This window comes from Thunnus thynnus, chromosome 13 (genome assembly GCF_963924715.1).
Source record: "Thunnus thynnus chromosome 13, fThuThy2.1, whole genome shotgun sequence".
NCBI classification, from domain to species: Eukaryota; Metazoa; Chordata; class Actinopteri; order Scombriformes; family Scombridae; genus Thunnus; species Thunnus thynnus.
The window spans coordinates 6,811,999-6,830,206 of NC_089529.1; the positions used below are offsets into that span (position 1 = coordinate 6,811,999).

The 18,208-nt window shown below is 40.5% G+C and overlaps 2 protein-coding genes across 2 annotated transcripts; one reads left to right on the plus strand and one right to left on the minus strand.

Moving 5' to 3' along the window:
- Positions 1-585: 585 nt before the first annotated feature.
- On the minus strand, positions 586-4,021 carry LOC137194994 (ESX-1 secretion-associated protein EspI-like). Its single transcript, XM_067607078.1, has 3 exons — positions 3,770-4,021; positions 2,897-2,981; positions 586-2,155 (listed from the first exon to the last, which is right to left on the minus strand). The coding sequence occupies exons 2-3, from the start codon at positions 2,922-2,924 to the stop codon at positions 1,080-1,082; spliced, it is 1,104 nt and encodes a 367-aa protein (XP_067463179.1). The 5' UTR covers positions 2,925-2,981; positions 3,770-4,021; the 3' UTR covers positions 586-1,079.
- Positions 4,022-6,477: 2,456 nt separating this feature from the next.
- On the plus strand, positions 6,478-17,300 carry gusb (glucuronidase, beta). Its single transcript, XM_067607514.1, has 12 exons — positions 6,478-6,756; positions 8,097-8,282; positions 8,423-8,604; positions 8,919-9,061; positions 9,253-9,440; positions 10,704-10,856; positions 11,069-11,247; positions 12,234-12,380; positions 13,022-13,106; positions 14,472-14,648; positions 14,870-15,005; positions 16,279-17,300. The coding sequence occupies exons 1-12, from the start codon at positions 6,484-6,486 to the stop codon at positions 16,428-16,430; spliced, it is 2,001 nt and encodes a 666-aa protein (XP_067463615.1). The 5' UTR covers positions 6,478-6,483; the 3' UTR covers positions 16,431-17,300.
- Positions 17,301-18,208: the final 908 nt, after the last annotated feature.

Consider the following 18,208-nt stretch of genomic DNA (forward strand, 5'->3'; position numbering starts at 1 on the left):
GTCCTGGTGCAAGATGGTGTTTCCAGCCCCGCCAGACGCAAAGGCCAGTCCTCAATGTTAAAGAAGGACAATCCAGCTACCAGTTATGTACAAAAAGACCCCGGTGCAAGACGCTACTCAGGGCTTCACCAGCCCCGCAAGACGCAAAGGCCAGTCCTCAAGGTTAAAGAGGGACAATCCAGCTACCAGTTATATACAAAAAGACCCCGGTGCAAGACGCTACTCAGGGCCTCACCAGCCCCGCAAGACGCAAAGGCCAGTCCTCAAGGTTAAAGAGGGACAATCCAGCTACCAGTTATATACAAAAAGACCCCGGTGCAAGACGCTACTCAGGGCCTCACCAGCCCCGCAAGACGCAAAGGCCAGTCCTCAAGGTTAAAGAGGGACAATCCAGCTACCAGTTATATACAAAAAGACCCCGGTGCAAGACACTACTCAGGGCCTCACCAGCCCCGCAAGACGCAAAGGCCAGTCCTCAAGATTAAAGTAGGACAATCCAGCTACCAGTTATGTACAAAAAGACCCCGGTGCAAGAAGCTACTCAGGGCTTCACCAGCCCCGCAAGACGCAAAGGCCAGTCCTCAAGATTAAAGAGGGACAATCCAGTGACCAGTTATGTACAAAAAGACCCCGGTGCAAGACGCTACTCAGGGCTTCACCAGCCCCGCAAGACGCAAAGGCCAGTCCTCAATGTTAAAGTAGGACAATCCAGTGACCAGTTATGTACAAAAAGACCCCGGTGCAAGACACTACTCAGGGCTTCACCAGCCCCGCAAGACGCAAAGGCCAGTCCTCAATGTTAAAGTAGGACAATCCAGCTACCAGTTATGTACAAAAAGACCCCGGTGCAAGACGCTACTCAGGGCCTCACCAGCCCCACAAGACGCAAAGGCCAGTCCTCAAGGTTAAAGAGGGACAATCCAGCTACTAGTTATATACAAAAAGACCCCGGTGCAAGACGCTACTCAGGGCTTCATCAGCCCCGTCAGACGCAAAGGCTGGGCATCGGCAGCTCTGCCAGATGCAAAGTATTTACAGTTTTCTGAACCTGCTTCCTGCAGTGTACAAGGCTGGCAGTCCTAGTCTGAGTCGCTGTCATAAGCCCACAACGGGATCCCAAAATGACGCTCCCTGAATGGCCTGTTTGTAGATGCGGAGATGCCGCTTGAAGTTGAGGGCTCTGCGTATCCGTAGCTCTCGTCCCTGCTGCTGATTGGAGAGGAGCTGAGGTCTGACGTTGGGGGAGCTGAGTTGTCAGGTCTTTCCTCACAGTCCCTCTTCAGGCGCTTAGCAGTCACCTCCTCCGAGTCACTGTCTCCCCTGCTCTTCTTCGTGTACAAGCTGAGGCCGGAGAATAAAAGTAGTGAGTCTCTGTAGCTCTCGTCCCAGCTGCTGTTTGTAGAAGAGCTGTGGTCTGAAGTTGAGGGAGCTGAGTTGTCTGTTCTCTCCTCACAGTTCCTCCTTGGCCGCTTAGCAGTCACCCTCTCCCAGTGGCTGTCCTCCCTGCTCCTCTTCATGGACGAGCTGAGGCTGGGGGTTGAAGGAGTAGACTCTTCAGGCCGTTGGGATGCTGAAGCTCCTCGGGGCTTGCGGTGCCGAACAGGTACCGGTGGACGCCTGGCAGTCAGCTGCTGAGGAACAACAACAGGAGCAGCAACAGGAACAGGAGGACCAGCAGGAACAGGAGGACCAGCAGGAACAGGAGGACCAGCAGGAACAGGAGAACCAGCAGGAACAGGAGAACCAGCAGGAACAGGAGGACAAGCTTCTCTCCAACGCTGCCAAATGTTCTCTGGTGAGAGCTGCTGGACGAGAGGAGAGCGACATCTGATGTGGTTGTCTTCTAATTCTTCTTCATCTTCGGACAGACTGTCATATCCAGCATCCTCGCTTGACGAGTCAGACCAGCCCTCACTGTCTTCGGTGTCTTCATCCTCCTCTTCGTCACTCTCTTCATCAGAAGAGAACGGAGGAACGTCCTCACCTCCACCTGTACGTACAATACTTACCGCAACCTCACCCTCCTCCTTCTTGTCAGAAGAGATGCAGATGGGGAGATTGTTGTCATCATCGTGGTCCAGGATCCTGATGACTTCAGGGACGCCGTCTCCTGCAGGACACTCAACAAGGTAGTCGACACGCTGAAAGGAGCCACCTGATGGGAAAAGAGACACATCACATGAGAACTTGATTTCAAATCTAAAGCATTTCTATATATAAAACATAACATCAAATATTTGGACTAAATAACCAACAATGAAAGTTAAAATTAGAAAAAATATAAACATATAAGAACTATAACTATGAAATATCATCAAAACTCATGTGGTTATGTATGTTTTGGATGTAAAAAGCCGCTGAAAGTCGGGCTGCATGTTTTCATATTTCAAATCAACTCTGAATTGAATTTTATTTAGCTGACGTCTGATGATGAAAAGTCAATTTGTACCACTGACGTGATTATCATTTTATTAAGAGCTGATCACAAATTATCAAATTGTTGTCACATATTAAGCTGCCCAGTAAATGAAGGTTTAAACCGTTCTGAATTATGAGCACTGGCAACTTTGCAGAAAAATAAAATATACTCATAATAGTGATAATGTGCCCGCAACACTGTAGGGCTCACAGTTAAAATGTTTTTAATTATAAGGCGCACATAAACTGCTAAATCAGGAGACTTTGAGATCCCTGCGCGCCCTGCGCTTTAACGCACCGGCTCTATCCACTTTTCTTTTTTTGATCTGGATTATTATTGCAGGATACAAATCCTTTCTTTGGACGAGAATTTATGAAAGGGGAAATTGGATAACGGGGTAAATGAGAAAACAGAGAGGGGGCTGGGTCCTGTTCCAGACACGGATCACAAGAAAAACTGTGATAATGTGATACAAACCGTCAGGACGTGCAGGAGTCGGCGGCATCCTGGACGCAGGACGCGCACACGCAGAACCTTAAAGCTGCACGTTTCTGTCTTCTCCCTCGAAAAATAAAACAACAAACGAACAAACAGATCGCGTTTCAATGTTATGAAAATACCAACATGTCAAGTACAAACTATATAATGATTGAACGCAACAGTTCTGATTGTGAACCCAAAAACAGTCAGACATGCTTCACTTTTTCTCCTCCATGTTGATGAATATCTTGAAATTAGTTTAAAATGTGATGAACTTTGAAACGTAAATGATTTTTATTTTTTTTAATTATTCGGCAACAGTTCCGGATATTTTTTTTTGGCCAATTAAGCTTCAACAATCAAAACAAGCAGCTCAGATTTACACATTAGAATAACCGGACCAGGTCTGTTTACACCTGTACGTCCTGACGTTCTGACGTCTGGAGCTCAGAGTTCCAGCGTCTCCATGGTGCGAGACAAGAACATAATTTTGGCATTTTCCGAAATTTGGCCCAGTCGCCATCTTTTTTCCATAATTTCAATGCAAGTTTTGGACAATTTGATGCATTGAAACCAAAATAACAGTGTTTCAAATCACTACACTAATTGTTTACACATTCCACACCTGTCCCGGGATATTTCATTCGTTCTATCCAATAAATAATCATTTTACACGGAGAAATCGTCGAATAACTGTCTGTTTTCACCAAATCTGTGTTTTTTTCAATAGGCCCAATTACATGCTATGAACTGTCCACCTTTAAACTCTAAAAGTGACGTTATTTTTACTCTAAGATTGGTTTCAAAACTTTCTTGGAGATAAATAATGAATAAATCATAAGTAAAATATAAATTTTAAATTGGTCTTACCTGCCGGGTCACGGTCCATCTCATGGGCGACTCCGGTCAGCAGGTGGTCACCAGTGGAGAGGGGTCCTCCGAGGGCCATTTCCAACTTGTTCAGTTGTCCACAAGAGTTCAGAAGTCCAAGTAGTTGTTCAGAGATCCAAGTAGTTTTGTTTTCCAACAAGATCCGCTTTAGAGTTGAAGAGTTTTCCAAGAGTTCACTTTCCAGTATCCAAGCTTTGCAATAGGTCCACTCGGGTCCAAGTTCAGGTGCAAAGTGAGGAATCAAGGTTCTGTTGGCATGACGAAACCTCGGGTTGCTCATCGATGACGCACGCGCATGCGTGTGAGAGAGTTTTTAAATCAAATTTTAAAATAACATTTATTTATATTAGTTTGTTCAATTATTTGTACGATTTGTTTTTCTTTCATTTCAGCAGCTTTGCAGTAATGTGCAAATCATTTGTGGTATTTCGTCCTTACATTCAGAGTTATTACTGACATTTAACTCTAATACAACCTGACTCAGCAAATATTGTACTAATGATTATGACAATACAACGATTTTGAAAACAAAAGAGAATGAGAGCAAAGATATTGATGTGCAGCTGTCAGAAATGTCTCCTGTAGCAGCTGATGGTCTGATGATAAAAACACACAACAGGATGCAGAAAACAATTACAAGTTAAAACGGAAACAAACAGTTTTATTGCATTAAGTTGTAATTCATATGTGCAGTCTTTTTAGAGGACATAAATGTCTGTTGTCAGTAAATGGACTAGTTAGTACATAGAGTATGTAGTTTGATGTCTAAAAAGACAAATCTCTGCGACAAAGAGTTAAAAATGCAAACTAACATTTCCATTTACCAGCAGTAATAACAACAAACCAAATGGAAGATTATATAGACTTTGTAATCATGCCATGTTGTTGATTCTAATTATTTTAGAATCTGTGTAATCAATCACAGTGTTTTCAGTGGTTTAGTGTGGTTTATGTTGGTGTCCACCTACTTCTTCTGTGTTTTTGTTCTAAGCTGAAAGAGTAAAACAAACATGTTTTAGACATATAGAAAATACTCTGCTTTGAATAGTAATTGGTGTCTGATATCGTTTATCCACAAAATGAATCATTCTGACAGCTGAGATATTGAAATTTCATCAGTGCTATAAACACTGACACTGGCAGCTGATTGTGAGTAGGACAGTGACTAGTAGTCCTCTGAACTCCCTCTAACTTCTCACAGACTTCAGAGCTACTTTTAGCAATATAATGCAATGTGAATTGCTCTTCGGCCAAAACCTTAATTGTCTTGAAGTTAGGACTGATAAGTCTCTTATTTTTAGGTGGTTGTCCTGACTTGGCCAGTTAGGAGCTGCTTTAGGATATTTTGTGTAACATACAGTATAATATTTGAGATATTATTTATAAAAATCTTAATTTAATCCAAGAGGGATATAGTAACCATTTTAATTGATACAAATCTATGGAGGTCCTATAAATGTTTGTATTTTCATTAAATGCATTTTTTATTGTTTCTGTTTTTCCAAAACTAAAAACCCAGACGTCAAACTAAAAATGAAACATTTCCTTAAAAAGTTGGCTAATATAATAATTATTTAAGTTTTTATGATTGATATAGAGGTTGTTAATATGAGTGTTCTTTCATGAATCCATCATGTCATGAACTTTTCATGTTGTATAGGTAATGTGGGTGTTGGACAGACCTTGTATCTTTTGTCTGCTTCTCATCATACATTTCCAAAACATAGACAGTGTGTATGTGCTGCCTCTGCTGGTCCCTCCTGACCTCTGGAGCTCTCTCCCACAGGGCACAGGTCTGGGGGCCTAAAGGGTCAGGGGTCAGAGGGGGAGCCTCTGAGTGAAATGACTATTGTTATTGTTGTATGACTAATAGTTATTGTTGGAGATAAACAGACCAGAGGCATCCATGTCCATGTTATTGTCCATCCATGTAGATTTCACACATATCTAAGACATGAAGAACATCGCTGGCTGCAGGGCTTCTTGCAACTGATCCATTAAGACCTTATCATGAAGTCTACATGAAGACCCTCAGTCATGCTGCAGGGCAACTTAGATCCAAAGTTTGGACCTCATCGGTACACTGAGCCTCAGTGTTGTTGCTCATGTTTGCAGGACTGAAAGGAGTTTTTGTGGGTGATATAAAGTACAAATGTTCACATAGAACAAAGCAGTTTTCAGCAGATTTTTGTCTTCTACTCTAAATATATCAACATATCTGAAGGTTGACGGCAAATTTAGTCAGTTAAAATTTTAACTGGAGGTTACTTTCAACAGTTTGTAAAATTTGACCACCAGGTGGTGCAATACGCAAAGATCTGAAACTAAGGATCCAAATGTGGTTCAATCTTTCAGAGAAAAAAAACTACACTACCAACATTTCTTTAAGTGTAATTATTTAAGTGTATCATATGGGAAAAATACATAAAAAGGAAGTCAACATTCTGACATCTGTGCAGGTTGGCTGTCAGACAGTATTATTTTTATCGCAGATCTTAAATCACAGACGGACAAAAAGTCAGAGTGTTTTGGTAATTTTTATTTTCCTAAAAAAAAAAAGGAGGAAATTTCATGCTGACATTTAGCCTCAATTGCAGTATTTTAAGATATGCTACAGGCAGCAGAAAGGTTGTTTTTTGCCGGCCTGGCTCTGTGGTCATGTGACCGCAAAGAAAATCATGTGACTGACTCATATGAGCAGCAGAAGTTACTTCCTGAGTGGACGCCTGCAGCAGTCTGGTTTGTCCAGGATGTCTCCCTCCGGGGTCCTCGGTGTGCTCCGGGTCCTGTGTGTGTGCGCGCTGTGGGACGCGGTGTGTCCGCTGGACACCGGGATGCTTTTCCCCCGGGAGTCTTCCTCCAGGGAGGTGAAGGAGCTGAGCGGGCTGTGGGTCTTCAGGGCTGACAAGTCTTCTAACAGGAACCAGGGCTTCGAGAAAGCATGGTACAAAAGTCCCCTTGCAGAGGTGAGCAGGACCGCAGCCAGCTGCAGCTCTGATAACATGAAGGAGCTCGTTTTATTTGTTTGACAGTTATCTGAATTTAAAGAAACAGGTCAGTATAATCACTGATAGTTGCAATATAGGACATTTTAGTCCACTTAGCGTACCATAGGAGATGCAAAACGCCACAAAGTGCATAAAGGATGGGTTCACAATATTTCAAGTTTGTTTTAAAACAGTAAAGTTTTCCTCGCTGTAATCATTCCTCCTGTTCATAAAAGATCTCCTTCAAATGTGCTTTCAATGTAAGTGATGGGAGCCACAGTGTGTCCACACAGTCGTTTTGTGCAAAAATACACTTAAAAGTCGATGTGAAGCTTATATGAGGCTTCAGCAGTCTGAGTTAGTCATATCAAGTGGATATCTGCCACATTTACAGTCTTTTTAGCATCAAATAAATAAAACAAAAATAACATTGAAAGATATCTACTTGATTTGACTCATTTGAACGACTGAAGCTTCATATTAGCTTCAGATAAACTTTTAAATACATTTTTGCTCAAAACGAGGACTGTGGATTTTGTCCTCCATCACTTGCATTATGAAGGGATCTTCTAATGGTCAGTATGAAGAGGAGGAATGATCAGAGCAAGAAAAACCTGTTTCAATGTTCATTTGGGCTCCTGACTGTTGTTTTAGGGCAGACTTGAAAAATTGTGAGCTCATCCTTTTAAGTCCAAAACAGAAACTTATCACACAATACCTTGGGGGAATATTACAGTGAATATTATAATTAAACTTAAACCTACTGTCAGTCTGTTAGCAGATGCTACTGTGATATCACAGAAGTGATAAAACTGATCAGTAAGATCATTACTTACTACATTCTCTCCAATTTAATATCAGTTTAACAGAAACACTCTCAAGTTCATTTAACCTATAGAAACATAATCATGATACCAGAGGACATTGGTTCTCAACCTGTACGGCTTATGACCCTGTGAAAATTTGTCAAAGGTTTTGGGGACTAGAAGAGATGATGTATCTAGTATTTAACAAGGAAAAAGCAAAAAATGAGAGAAAACCCAGAAAATACACATTATTTTTTGTAACCAAAGTTTTTTTTTTCTTTCTTATTCCTTTAATTTGCAAGATTTATTTTCAGGGTCCAACCATTGCCAAAAGAGCAAAATGAGAATCAAATGAAAAACAATCTATCATGATCATGCTGTTACTATTATTATTCTAATTATGGATGATTATCATTGCGGTGACTAACAGTCAGCCCCAGTCGAAATAAATGAAGCCTTTTCATTAGGCGGTTTTCTCACCCATTTCCACGTCCATGTGTTCCTGTGTGTTAGACTGGCCCAGTGATCGACATGCCAGTACCTGCCAGCTACAACGACATCACCCAGGACCCCACACTGAGAGACTTCATTGGCTGGGTGTGGTATGAGCAAGAGGTGGTGGTGCCTGCCCGCTGGATCGCCGATGAGGGAACAAGAGTGGTTCTCAGAGTGGGGAGTGCTCACTATTATTCAGTGGTGGTGAGTATTATGTGCACCCCGAAAACCCAGAGCTATCCGTGCTTGTATTAAATTTAGAGACTATTTAAAGATTTCAGTCATCCTTTTGTACCCACAACTGAGACCAAGCTGCTTCAGACTCGCTGTCTCTACCTCTGCAGTGGGTGAACGGGGTGCAAGTGACAGAGCATAAAGGTGGCCATCTTCCCTTTGAGGCAGAGATAGGCGGTTTAATCCGCAAGGACCCAACGACGCCGTGCAGGATCACCATCGCTGTCAACAACACTCTGACTCTGGAGACTCTTCCTCCAGGAATCATCCAGCACATGAACGACCTCTCCAAGTAACCTCATTCACTTTTTATTTTCCTAATTAAAACACTGACTTGATAAGAAAGCTTAAATTCATGTGTGACATGTTTTTAATGTATCCAGGTGATTCGTGCTTCAATTCAAAGGTTTAGAATCATGTATAGTTTTTATAAATGCTCTTTTTTCCCCAAGTTTTTAATAATGGGAATCAATAGTGAGAATGTTCAAACCTTTCAAACTAGACATGTAATTCAGACTTTATTTATTGTATTTAGTCAAGATTAAATGTGCACAATTTCCTGTCAATGAGTATTGAGATAATAAGGCAAATGTAATTGCTCAACAGGTATCCTCCTGGTTTTTTTGTGCAAAACATCTACTTTGATTTCTTCAACTATGCTGGGATACATCGTCCTGTGCTGCTGTATACAACTCCTAAGGCTTATGTGGATGACATCACTGTGGTGACTGACTTCTTGGATAACACTGGTAAATAAATACAACTGTATACAATGAAATGTATTCAATTTCTAACCCTTACTAAAACCAAAGCATTTGGTAGAAATCCATTGGGTAAGTGGCTATCAGATGAATCACATGCAACCTCACTGAACGAAGAAGCAGCTTTCTGATTTTTCATGTCTGTTTTATTAGATTTTGTTGTATCCTCTGTGTTTCAGGTCTAGTCAAATACAAGGTATCAGTCCAAGGTGCTGCCAAAGCTAACCTGAAGGTCACTTTGATGGACAAAAACCGCCACTGTGTGGCCTCCTCCAACCAGCCATCTGGAGTGCTCAAAGTAGAAGATGTCAATCTGTGGTGGCCGTACTTGATGCATGAGAATCCAGGTTATCTTTACTCTTTGGAGGTAAGACAACCTGTTTTATGCACTTAATTTACCACCAGGAAGATCACATGTTCCACCTTGTGTCAGATGAAGTTTCTATATATCATAAAACTATAAAAAATCTAATTATAGTTCTGCTGTAATTAAAGCATCAGTAACACTTTATTATGCTTAAGTATGCATAACTAATGCACGACCCCTGATGATTTAATGCATGAATATAGCCTGTCTCACCATTAAATGATCAAGTCATTATGAGCGTGATTAGTTAACACTTGATAGATCATGAATTAATGATTGTTAACTCACAGTTGCTTCATTTATTCATTTATATGGCACCAAACTAGCTGTAATCCACTTGCATAAAGAAGTGTATTTCAGACCCCTGCATTGGATCACTTCTCTGAAAGCACAACAGTAGCTGTTCTCACAGAAATATAAAGATGTTTCTTATCTAACTGGTAGTCAGATGCAAACATCCACTACATGTTGCTACTTGACCCAACGGTCAGCAGGTACGATCGGATTCCTGACACAAAATAGCATAGCATAGTTTTTGAATTCACCCCGATCACACAAAAACACACCTCCTTCAACTCAACACCTGTAAGCCTAAATGGTTGCAACACTGTGCTGCTGTGTTATAAGAGAATCAGTGAAGAAGAGTTAACGACGTCTGAACATCCTGTGTGTTCTGACCAAGGGGAACTTCACTATTACACAACCAATGCCTATACAGTCCTAAGTGAATGCCTATTCAATAACAACAATAAAATATAATACGATTTTAAAAATAAAGCTCATGTGCCACCCTCTGGCTTGACAATAGTGTCATGCAGTAACATGTAGATGTTTACATCTGACTACCAGCTTGATAAGCTTCTCAGAAATCGCTGCTCCTCTCACTTAAATAAGCCTTAAATCTCTCACAATCATATAATCGAGAAACATATTGTAACTCACAGTTACAGTCAAAGGTTTGTGTACCTTTACTAGAATTAACTTTTGATTTGTGACTTGACACTTTTCAATGTGGTTGGATATTGTGCAAGCCAGATTGTTAGTTTTCACTGCTCTTTGCTTTTCTTCCTCATCTGACAGTTTTTGCACCACACTGAGTGCGTGGTGATGTTATCTTGTGTAAGAATCGACTTCCTAACTAGCTGTAGTTGTTTGGTATTCAGCACATCCTCTTGTATTTGCAGTACTTACTTTAAAAAGACTTCTATTTGGTAGCATTATCATGATTTTCTTTTATTCTGACTTGTTTGCTTTAACATCAAGGTTCGTGTGATGGCAGCTGATGAGAGATCAACATATGAGGATGTCTATAGTCTACCAGTTGGCATCCGCACTGTCAATGTTACCAGCACCCAGTTCCTCATAAACAACAAGCCCTTCTATTTCCATGGAGTCAATAAACACGAGGACTCTGATGTGAGTACCACTAGAGGGAAGCAAAACCTTTACAGAAGACTCATTTTGCTCTGAGGCAACATATACTGTATGTTCTACCATTTACTGAACTAACACCTGTTTTCCCCCTTACAGTACATGGACAAAGAGTTATATAAAATTTGCATGAAATATGTTTTAGAAAAAGTGGCTCCAGTTCAATTGTCTCTTCATCTCTTTACCTTGTGTTGTAGATTAGAGGAAAAGGCTTGGACTGGCCCCTGATTGTCAAAGACTTCAACTTACTGAAGTGGTTGGGGGCCAACTCTTTCCGTACCAGCCACTACCCCTATGCGGAGGAGATCCTGCAGATGTGTGACCGCCATGGCATTGTGGTGATAGATGAGTGCCCAGGGGTGGGCATCAAAGACATGTAGGTATCACTGCTCAGTTCTCTGGGACCTTTAGGTGTGTTTGAAGGGTTTAGGGTGGTCAATAGGGTCTAAGGTCTCAGTGTTAGTCACAGTGTATGAGGACAGAGGATAGACTTTAGGAATGGGTTGTACTGTTTAGAGGATGAGTGGTGTCCATCACCATTACTCTTGAAAACCTCCTGACTATTGTTAAATTAGAGCAACAAAATATACATGCAAGAAACTTCACCCTGTCTAAGTTAGGATTTTCTACTGTTGTTACAAGTCATGTTGATTAGACTTATATGAAACTCTAATTTAGATAATAATAGATTAGAATGAAAGATGCATATTCTTGACAGCATATTGAAAATAAATGTGCATATTCTCTAATATTGGGGGAGTTGAATTGAGTTAAAAAAAAAAAGGTAACTGATCACACCACAAAACAATTTCCATCTCAAGTTAATGGATGTTTATCCAGTTACATTAATTAAATGAAACAGCTTTATGCCAAATTCCATTAAGTTTCAATTAATTATAAACAGCCACATGCATTTTTACTTCAGTTAGATTTACTCAAAAGCAGTCTGGCATTGCAAGAGGAAACATGCAGAAAGATCTCTCACTTTCCAGCATCCCTGTAGCTCTCACTTTGTGTTTGTGGCAACATTTTTATTGACTTGTGTTGAGATACATGAACATGAATGTTAGAGGCAGGTTTTGAGAGCTGAATGTTTAGACCTCAGTCATGAAATCAAAGAGATGAGAATATATTAAAAAAACCTCTTTGATGAATCATTTCATGAAAGACACTGAAGCAGAAGACAGTTTTGACCTGTGTAAGACAGGGCGAGTCTCACTGTTCTTGCCTACAGATGTTGACAGACACTTATCTTTGTTTTGTGCACTGTTTTGAGGTTGGGTGGGTCTGGAATGTCAGTCTTCGTTCTTTCCATGAGCTGTCTCAGTCTCAGTGTGTGCTGTGTCTTGCCCGACAATGCAGCCGCAGTTTTGGAAACGCCTCCCTGGCTCATCACCTGGATGTCATGGACGAGCTTGTGCGTCGGGACAAGAACCATCCCTCTGTGGTCATGTGGTCAGTAGCCAATGAGCCAGCGGCAGAGATGCCTCCAGCTGAATTTTATTTCAAGTGAGTACTGGTCATTTTTAAAAAAAAAATTTTTTAAGACTTATCTGCCCCTCGCGGATGCAAGATCATTCACTTGTTTTGTTTTTGTCACTAGTCTTTGCCTTGAAATTTTTCACCCCCCCCCCCTTTTATTTGATAGTTGACAGTGCAGAGATGGACAAGAACAAGGCTACTGGGACGCCATTGAAAACCCAAAACTTTAAAAAAAAAAGTGAAGCATTTGTAAACTGTCTGTATGTGTGTCTGCTGGTGAGATAATGGTTTGTTTGTCAGTCACAGCTGATACCTTTCCTCTGAAGTGTGTAATGCAGTAAGAGTAGTCATGAAGCTGCCCTGAACACTAACAGCTGGAGCTCAGTAATAAGCCCGAGGCTTCAGGGAGACAAATAGTGTAGACAAATACTTGACCCGACTGCTGTACTCATAAAGTAAAGTGGTATGATGTTTCCAGTGTGCAGACAGGTTCTTTGTCATGCTGGGTTGGGACCGACAAAAGAAGTTTATTAAATTACACTCATATTATATGACTCATATAATTATAACAGACTCTTCGATTTGCTTGTCAGCTTTTTGTGGCGTTGTAGCGATTACTCTGCACTTGAAATTCAGTCACCTAAAGGTGCTTTCTGTTTGTCTTGCAGGACGTTGATAAAGCATACCAAAGCTCTGGACCCCACTCGACCTGTCACTTACATCACAGACAGTAACTATGCCAGGGACAAGGGGGTGAGTTTTCACAGTACTCACTCACCTGCAATGTGCCAAAGTGAAAACCTGCACATCACATTGATAAATTGTCATGTTTATTATCTGGCACATTATCTGTAATTACTTTTGTTGAGGCAAGTGTTGTTAATGTCTTTTTTTATTTGCACTGGGAACGTCAAATGCTTTTGTGCTTTAGTTGAAGAGTAACTTAACACTTTAAAAATTGTGTTTTTGCTGCCCTGCAGTGGTTGAACCTCTCACTTTGCTGCACGTCGCACTCCAGGGCGTGTCAGTACACTGTGACATCACTGTTGGGTGTGGTTACAGGTGCATCAGACTTTCAAGTAGAGAGAGCAGCCAAATTACACACTAGTGTTACGTTACTCTTTAAAGTTCAGTTAAAGTAAGAAACTTTTTACATTTGTTCTCATCTTAAGTAATAAAAAGGAGAAAATATCAAAGGCAACATTTTTGATCAGGCTGACTTGGCTTGAATTGTGCATCAGGGGAAAAAACAAAAACTTCTTTATGGGCAGACACTGATGATATAATAAGACACTGTAAAATTCTATACACTGCACTTTGAGTCAACATTGCTTACAATTGCATGGCATTTCTAGAAAAAAAGGGCAAAATACACCTTTATGCCTGTCAGATCATGGCACTTGACTGAATGTTCTCACATAACAACATAATGGCCACTAATGAATTGGATAAAGTGCCTTGTGAGAAAGACGGGAGTCAAGTTGCTTCAGAGGTTTATCTCACATTCTGAAGAGCTTGTTGACATCATGTCAAGCTACATTGTTGACATGCTGAGAATTGTTCACATTCCTGTGCTGTAAGGAATATCTTTCAAGGTGATGTTTGTAGCTTCAAGGTAGTGATTAGTTTGCAGTCACTGACTACCTGCAGCCAGTAATTTATAAAGGCCTCTGGCTGAGTGAATTCAATTCAAACACGTCATTTTGTGAGCATTTGGGAGAATTTATGTGCAGTTACTGCTGCTGTCTTTCATGGCCAAAAAATAGTGTGAAGATAGCCTCTGCATACTTATAATAATGTATTGAAAAGATGAAAAGACATTCACATTCACCATCATTTTATTGGAATAATGGTACATATTTTGCCTCATAACACAATAGTTTTAAAGTTCATACTTTTATGAGCATTCAGATTATATTAATCTAGATTTGCTGATATTGGGGCTTTTAGTAATTTATAGTCATAAAAAAATTTATCAAACTCTGTTTAACAACCACAGAAAGGTCTTGGACATGCTGGGAACGACTTGTTCAATGACAATAAACTTGAATCTAATCTAATAAAGTTGAATCTAATATCTCTACAAGTGACATTTGGTCTTTTCTCTTCCGTCCGTAGGCTCCCTATGTGGATGTAATCTGTGTGAACAGTTACTTCTCCTGGTACCATGATCCAGGTCACTTGGAGGTCATCCCCATCCAGCTCAACAGCCAGTTTGAGAACTGGTATGGAAAGTACCAGAAACCCATCATCCAGAGTGAATATGGAGCAGATGCAGTGCCAGGGATCCACAGTGTGAGGATACACACACATACACACCCCAATACACAACTGTAGTGCAGCAGCAGTGAACATTTTTATGTTTGTTGTCTTGGTAGAAACCATAGGACTGCAATGAACTTCAGATTTTATGAAACCTCAGTCACCCCGCATCTGTCTTCAAGGTTCTGGTTGCAACACATTTTCCTAGAAACATGTTGATACCCGGAGTAAGAGGCTTTATTTTTACTTTCCAGGATCCACCCATGATGTTTACTGAGGAGTACCAGAAGGTAGTCCTGCAGAGCTATCACAATGTGTTTGACCAGAAGAGGAAGCAGTATGTCATCGGTGAACTAATCTGGAACTTTGCCGACTTCATGACTGCACAAGGTACTGAAGCTGCGGATCCCAATCTGTTGAAGCAGAACTGCTGTCAGTTGTCGCTGTTTATACAGTACTCCCCCATGGTAGCATGCTAATATGAGCATTTAGTTCAAGTATAGCCTCACAAAGCCGCCAGTATGGCTGTAGACATTTTTTGCTATTTATTTCCTTCCATGACTATATTGAGTGTTGTGTTATTGCTGTAGAAATGGTGCTGGCAATATTTAAGCCTAACATGAGTTGAAGTTGCCCTGCAGGAAATGTTTGAAAGCCAGAACTGATATCTTGCCAACTTTCTTGGCCCCTTCTTGTCTATTGGACTGATAAATCAGAATACCTTGGTGACAGAGCTATTTTTGTTCACCTCTAACTACTTAAGGCTTAGCATTCTTGCTTTTGACATTTAGGAAGCACAATTTACTCAGAAAAAGAATCTCCCCAACTTTGCTGACTTCATGACTGTACTAGGTACTGCAGCTGCGGATAATAACCTGTATAGCCAGTACTGCTGTCATTTGCTGCTGTTTATACAGTACTCCTAATAGTCCAGGCTGAATTTTTAGCTTTGTTAGTGGCGTGGCTCTAGGTATGGCAACATCGCTTTGCCGTTCAGTCGGTTTTCCTTTGGATTAGTCTCACTTCAGTTCAGAGTGAAATATCTATACAACTACTAGATGGATTGCCATTAAATTTAAAACATAGTCAAGTTCCCTAGAGCAGTGGTTCCCAACCTTTTTGGCCTGTGACCCCTTAAAATGAAGCAAAGTCTACCTGGGACCCCTCATCACAGGTTGCACAGTCTACCAGTTAAGTTACCAGTTATTTTCCTGATTCATTGGTTAATCATTACAGAGCCACCAGCAAGGCTGTAGACATTTTTTGCTAGTTATTTCCCTCCATGACTATATTGAGTGTTGTGTTATTGCTGTAGAGATAGTGCTGGCATTGTTTAAGCCTAACATGAGTTGAAGTTGCACTACAGGAAGTGTCACTTGGGCATTCAGGAGATGTTTGAAAGCCAGCACCAGTATCTTGCCAACTTTCTAGGCCCCTCCTGTGTCTATTGGACTGATAAATCAGAAGACCTTGGTGACAGAGCTATTTTTGTTCACCTCTTACTGCTTAAGTCTTAGCATCCTTGTTCTATGCATCTATGAATTTACTCAGAAAAAAAATCTCTTCATACCTTCATCAGTCTGCATATTTGCCTGAAGAAAGGCTCCACTGTGTTTCTGCCTTGTGCATGACGAGGTTTTTGTTGACCCTCTTTTGTCTGCAGGGGTCACCCGTGTCGTGGGGAACAAGAAGGGTGTTTTCACCAGGCAAAGGCAGCCCAAAGCAGCAGCATTCATCCTGAGGGATAGGTACTGGAGACTGGCAAATGAAACTGGGAGACTACCTCCTTGGACCAAATACCCCTGCCCCCTCTGACACCCACCAGTGTTGGGGCACTCAGTCCAGGACAGGCTCAATCCCATGAGAGCTTACGGACAAATGCTGGTAAAATTCAGTCGGTTTACTTAAGCACATATTGAACACTTCTTTTCAAACCATTTCAATACATACATATAAGGTGAAGCCACCATGAAACACAATTAAACTCTGCTATTCTTGTGGTTTGCATCTAATTAACAAAACCACCAACACTATAAAGGGGTTTTCCAGCAATCAACCGTTAACATGTAAGCAATGTTTGATTCTGACGTGAAATTTTGCCTCTAGTGCCTCATCTATAATGTAATTGACATTTAGCTGCTTTAATATGGGTTTGACAGACAATTAATATTGTGATGCGGGTCTCCTCAGGACACCTGAATGAAGACTGGGGACATTTATTTAGCTGTTGCAGATGGTGCTTTCCTTTTGATATCATGAAAAAGTCAAGATCAATAAAAATCATTCCACACAAAATCATTTTTGTGATAAGATCTGACCTTTCCTCTGGTCAGGTGATTCAAGACACTGTAAAGGAAGGGAGTTGCCACACTATCTACGTTTACCTTTCCTCTGTGTGTGTTTAAGGATACATTTTCTATAATAAACACATAAAATTGTGTTTAATTAAATAGCAAGATAACAAATATGTTAGAAGCTGATTTTTTTAGAAATATTTGCATCTGTCATCTCCATGAATTGTACAACCAATCTGTGTGTTTTTACCGTTTTTCAAGGATAAAACTGTTCTATATTTGTAATGTTAATGTGAATTGCAATGCTGAATCTAATCACAGAGGTGTTTTATTTTTATATGTGAGGATCAACAGAAAAAATCAATGTATTAAAGACAAACCATTTACTCAATATGTAAACTGTAACTTTTTGAGTTTTTTTTTCTTATCGTCCCCAAACTCTTTAACTTTACTCATGCTGCAGTTTTGTAGAGCACACAGACGTTTACTTTGCAGTCTTAGTTTTGTTTCCCGAAATCATTGTGAAAACTCAACACTCAGCTCAAAGGTTAACTGATGTGTGGATTGTTGGTGGCGTGACTGCAATCAGACTTTTCACTATCAGTGACTCCACTCATACCCTCATCACAACTTAAACCTTTCTGTTACATCCAGACAAGTACTTTTGTTTCAAACATATAGCGGCCAGCAGGATGCTTCACCTAAAGATGCTGTAAACAAAGCTCTTCATTTTACACAAATCCCTAACTTGTCAGAACAAAACATGTTGGTATGTGAAAGGCAATAAAAAAGTGTCTTCTTATGTACTTCCTAGTATTACAAATGCTTTTGGATTTGGTCCAGCTGTAATTGCTGTTTACACAATAATAGTCTTGCATAAGTGCAGACTGATCTGTCATTAAACACAGTGATCTTTCAACAGCTTGCATGAAACATTTAAACCAATACCACTATGACTGCAAGAATCATTATCAGCGCTGATATTGATCTTAAACAGACGAGGTATCAGCCAGGCGTGTCTGAACCACATTAAATACATCGAGGTCTAAACTCATGGTTCTTAGACAGACTGAAATATACTGGAGGTTTATGCTCACATACTGATTTTGATAAACTTACTTGTTCACTGCTGTTCTATAGCATTTTATGTCCAGCTGTCACATTCTAGATGAGACGAGTTAAAAAAAATGTTGATAACACTTAAAGTCCCCCTTATTAGATAAATGGCTTATAACACTCTATAATGTAGTTGTAAGCAGATCTTAGTGTCTATAACTCCGTCTGTTGGCAACCATCACT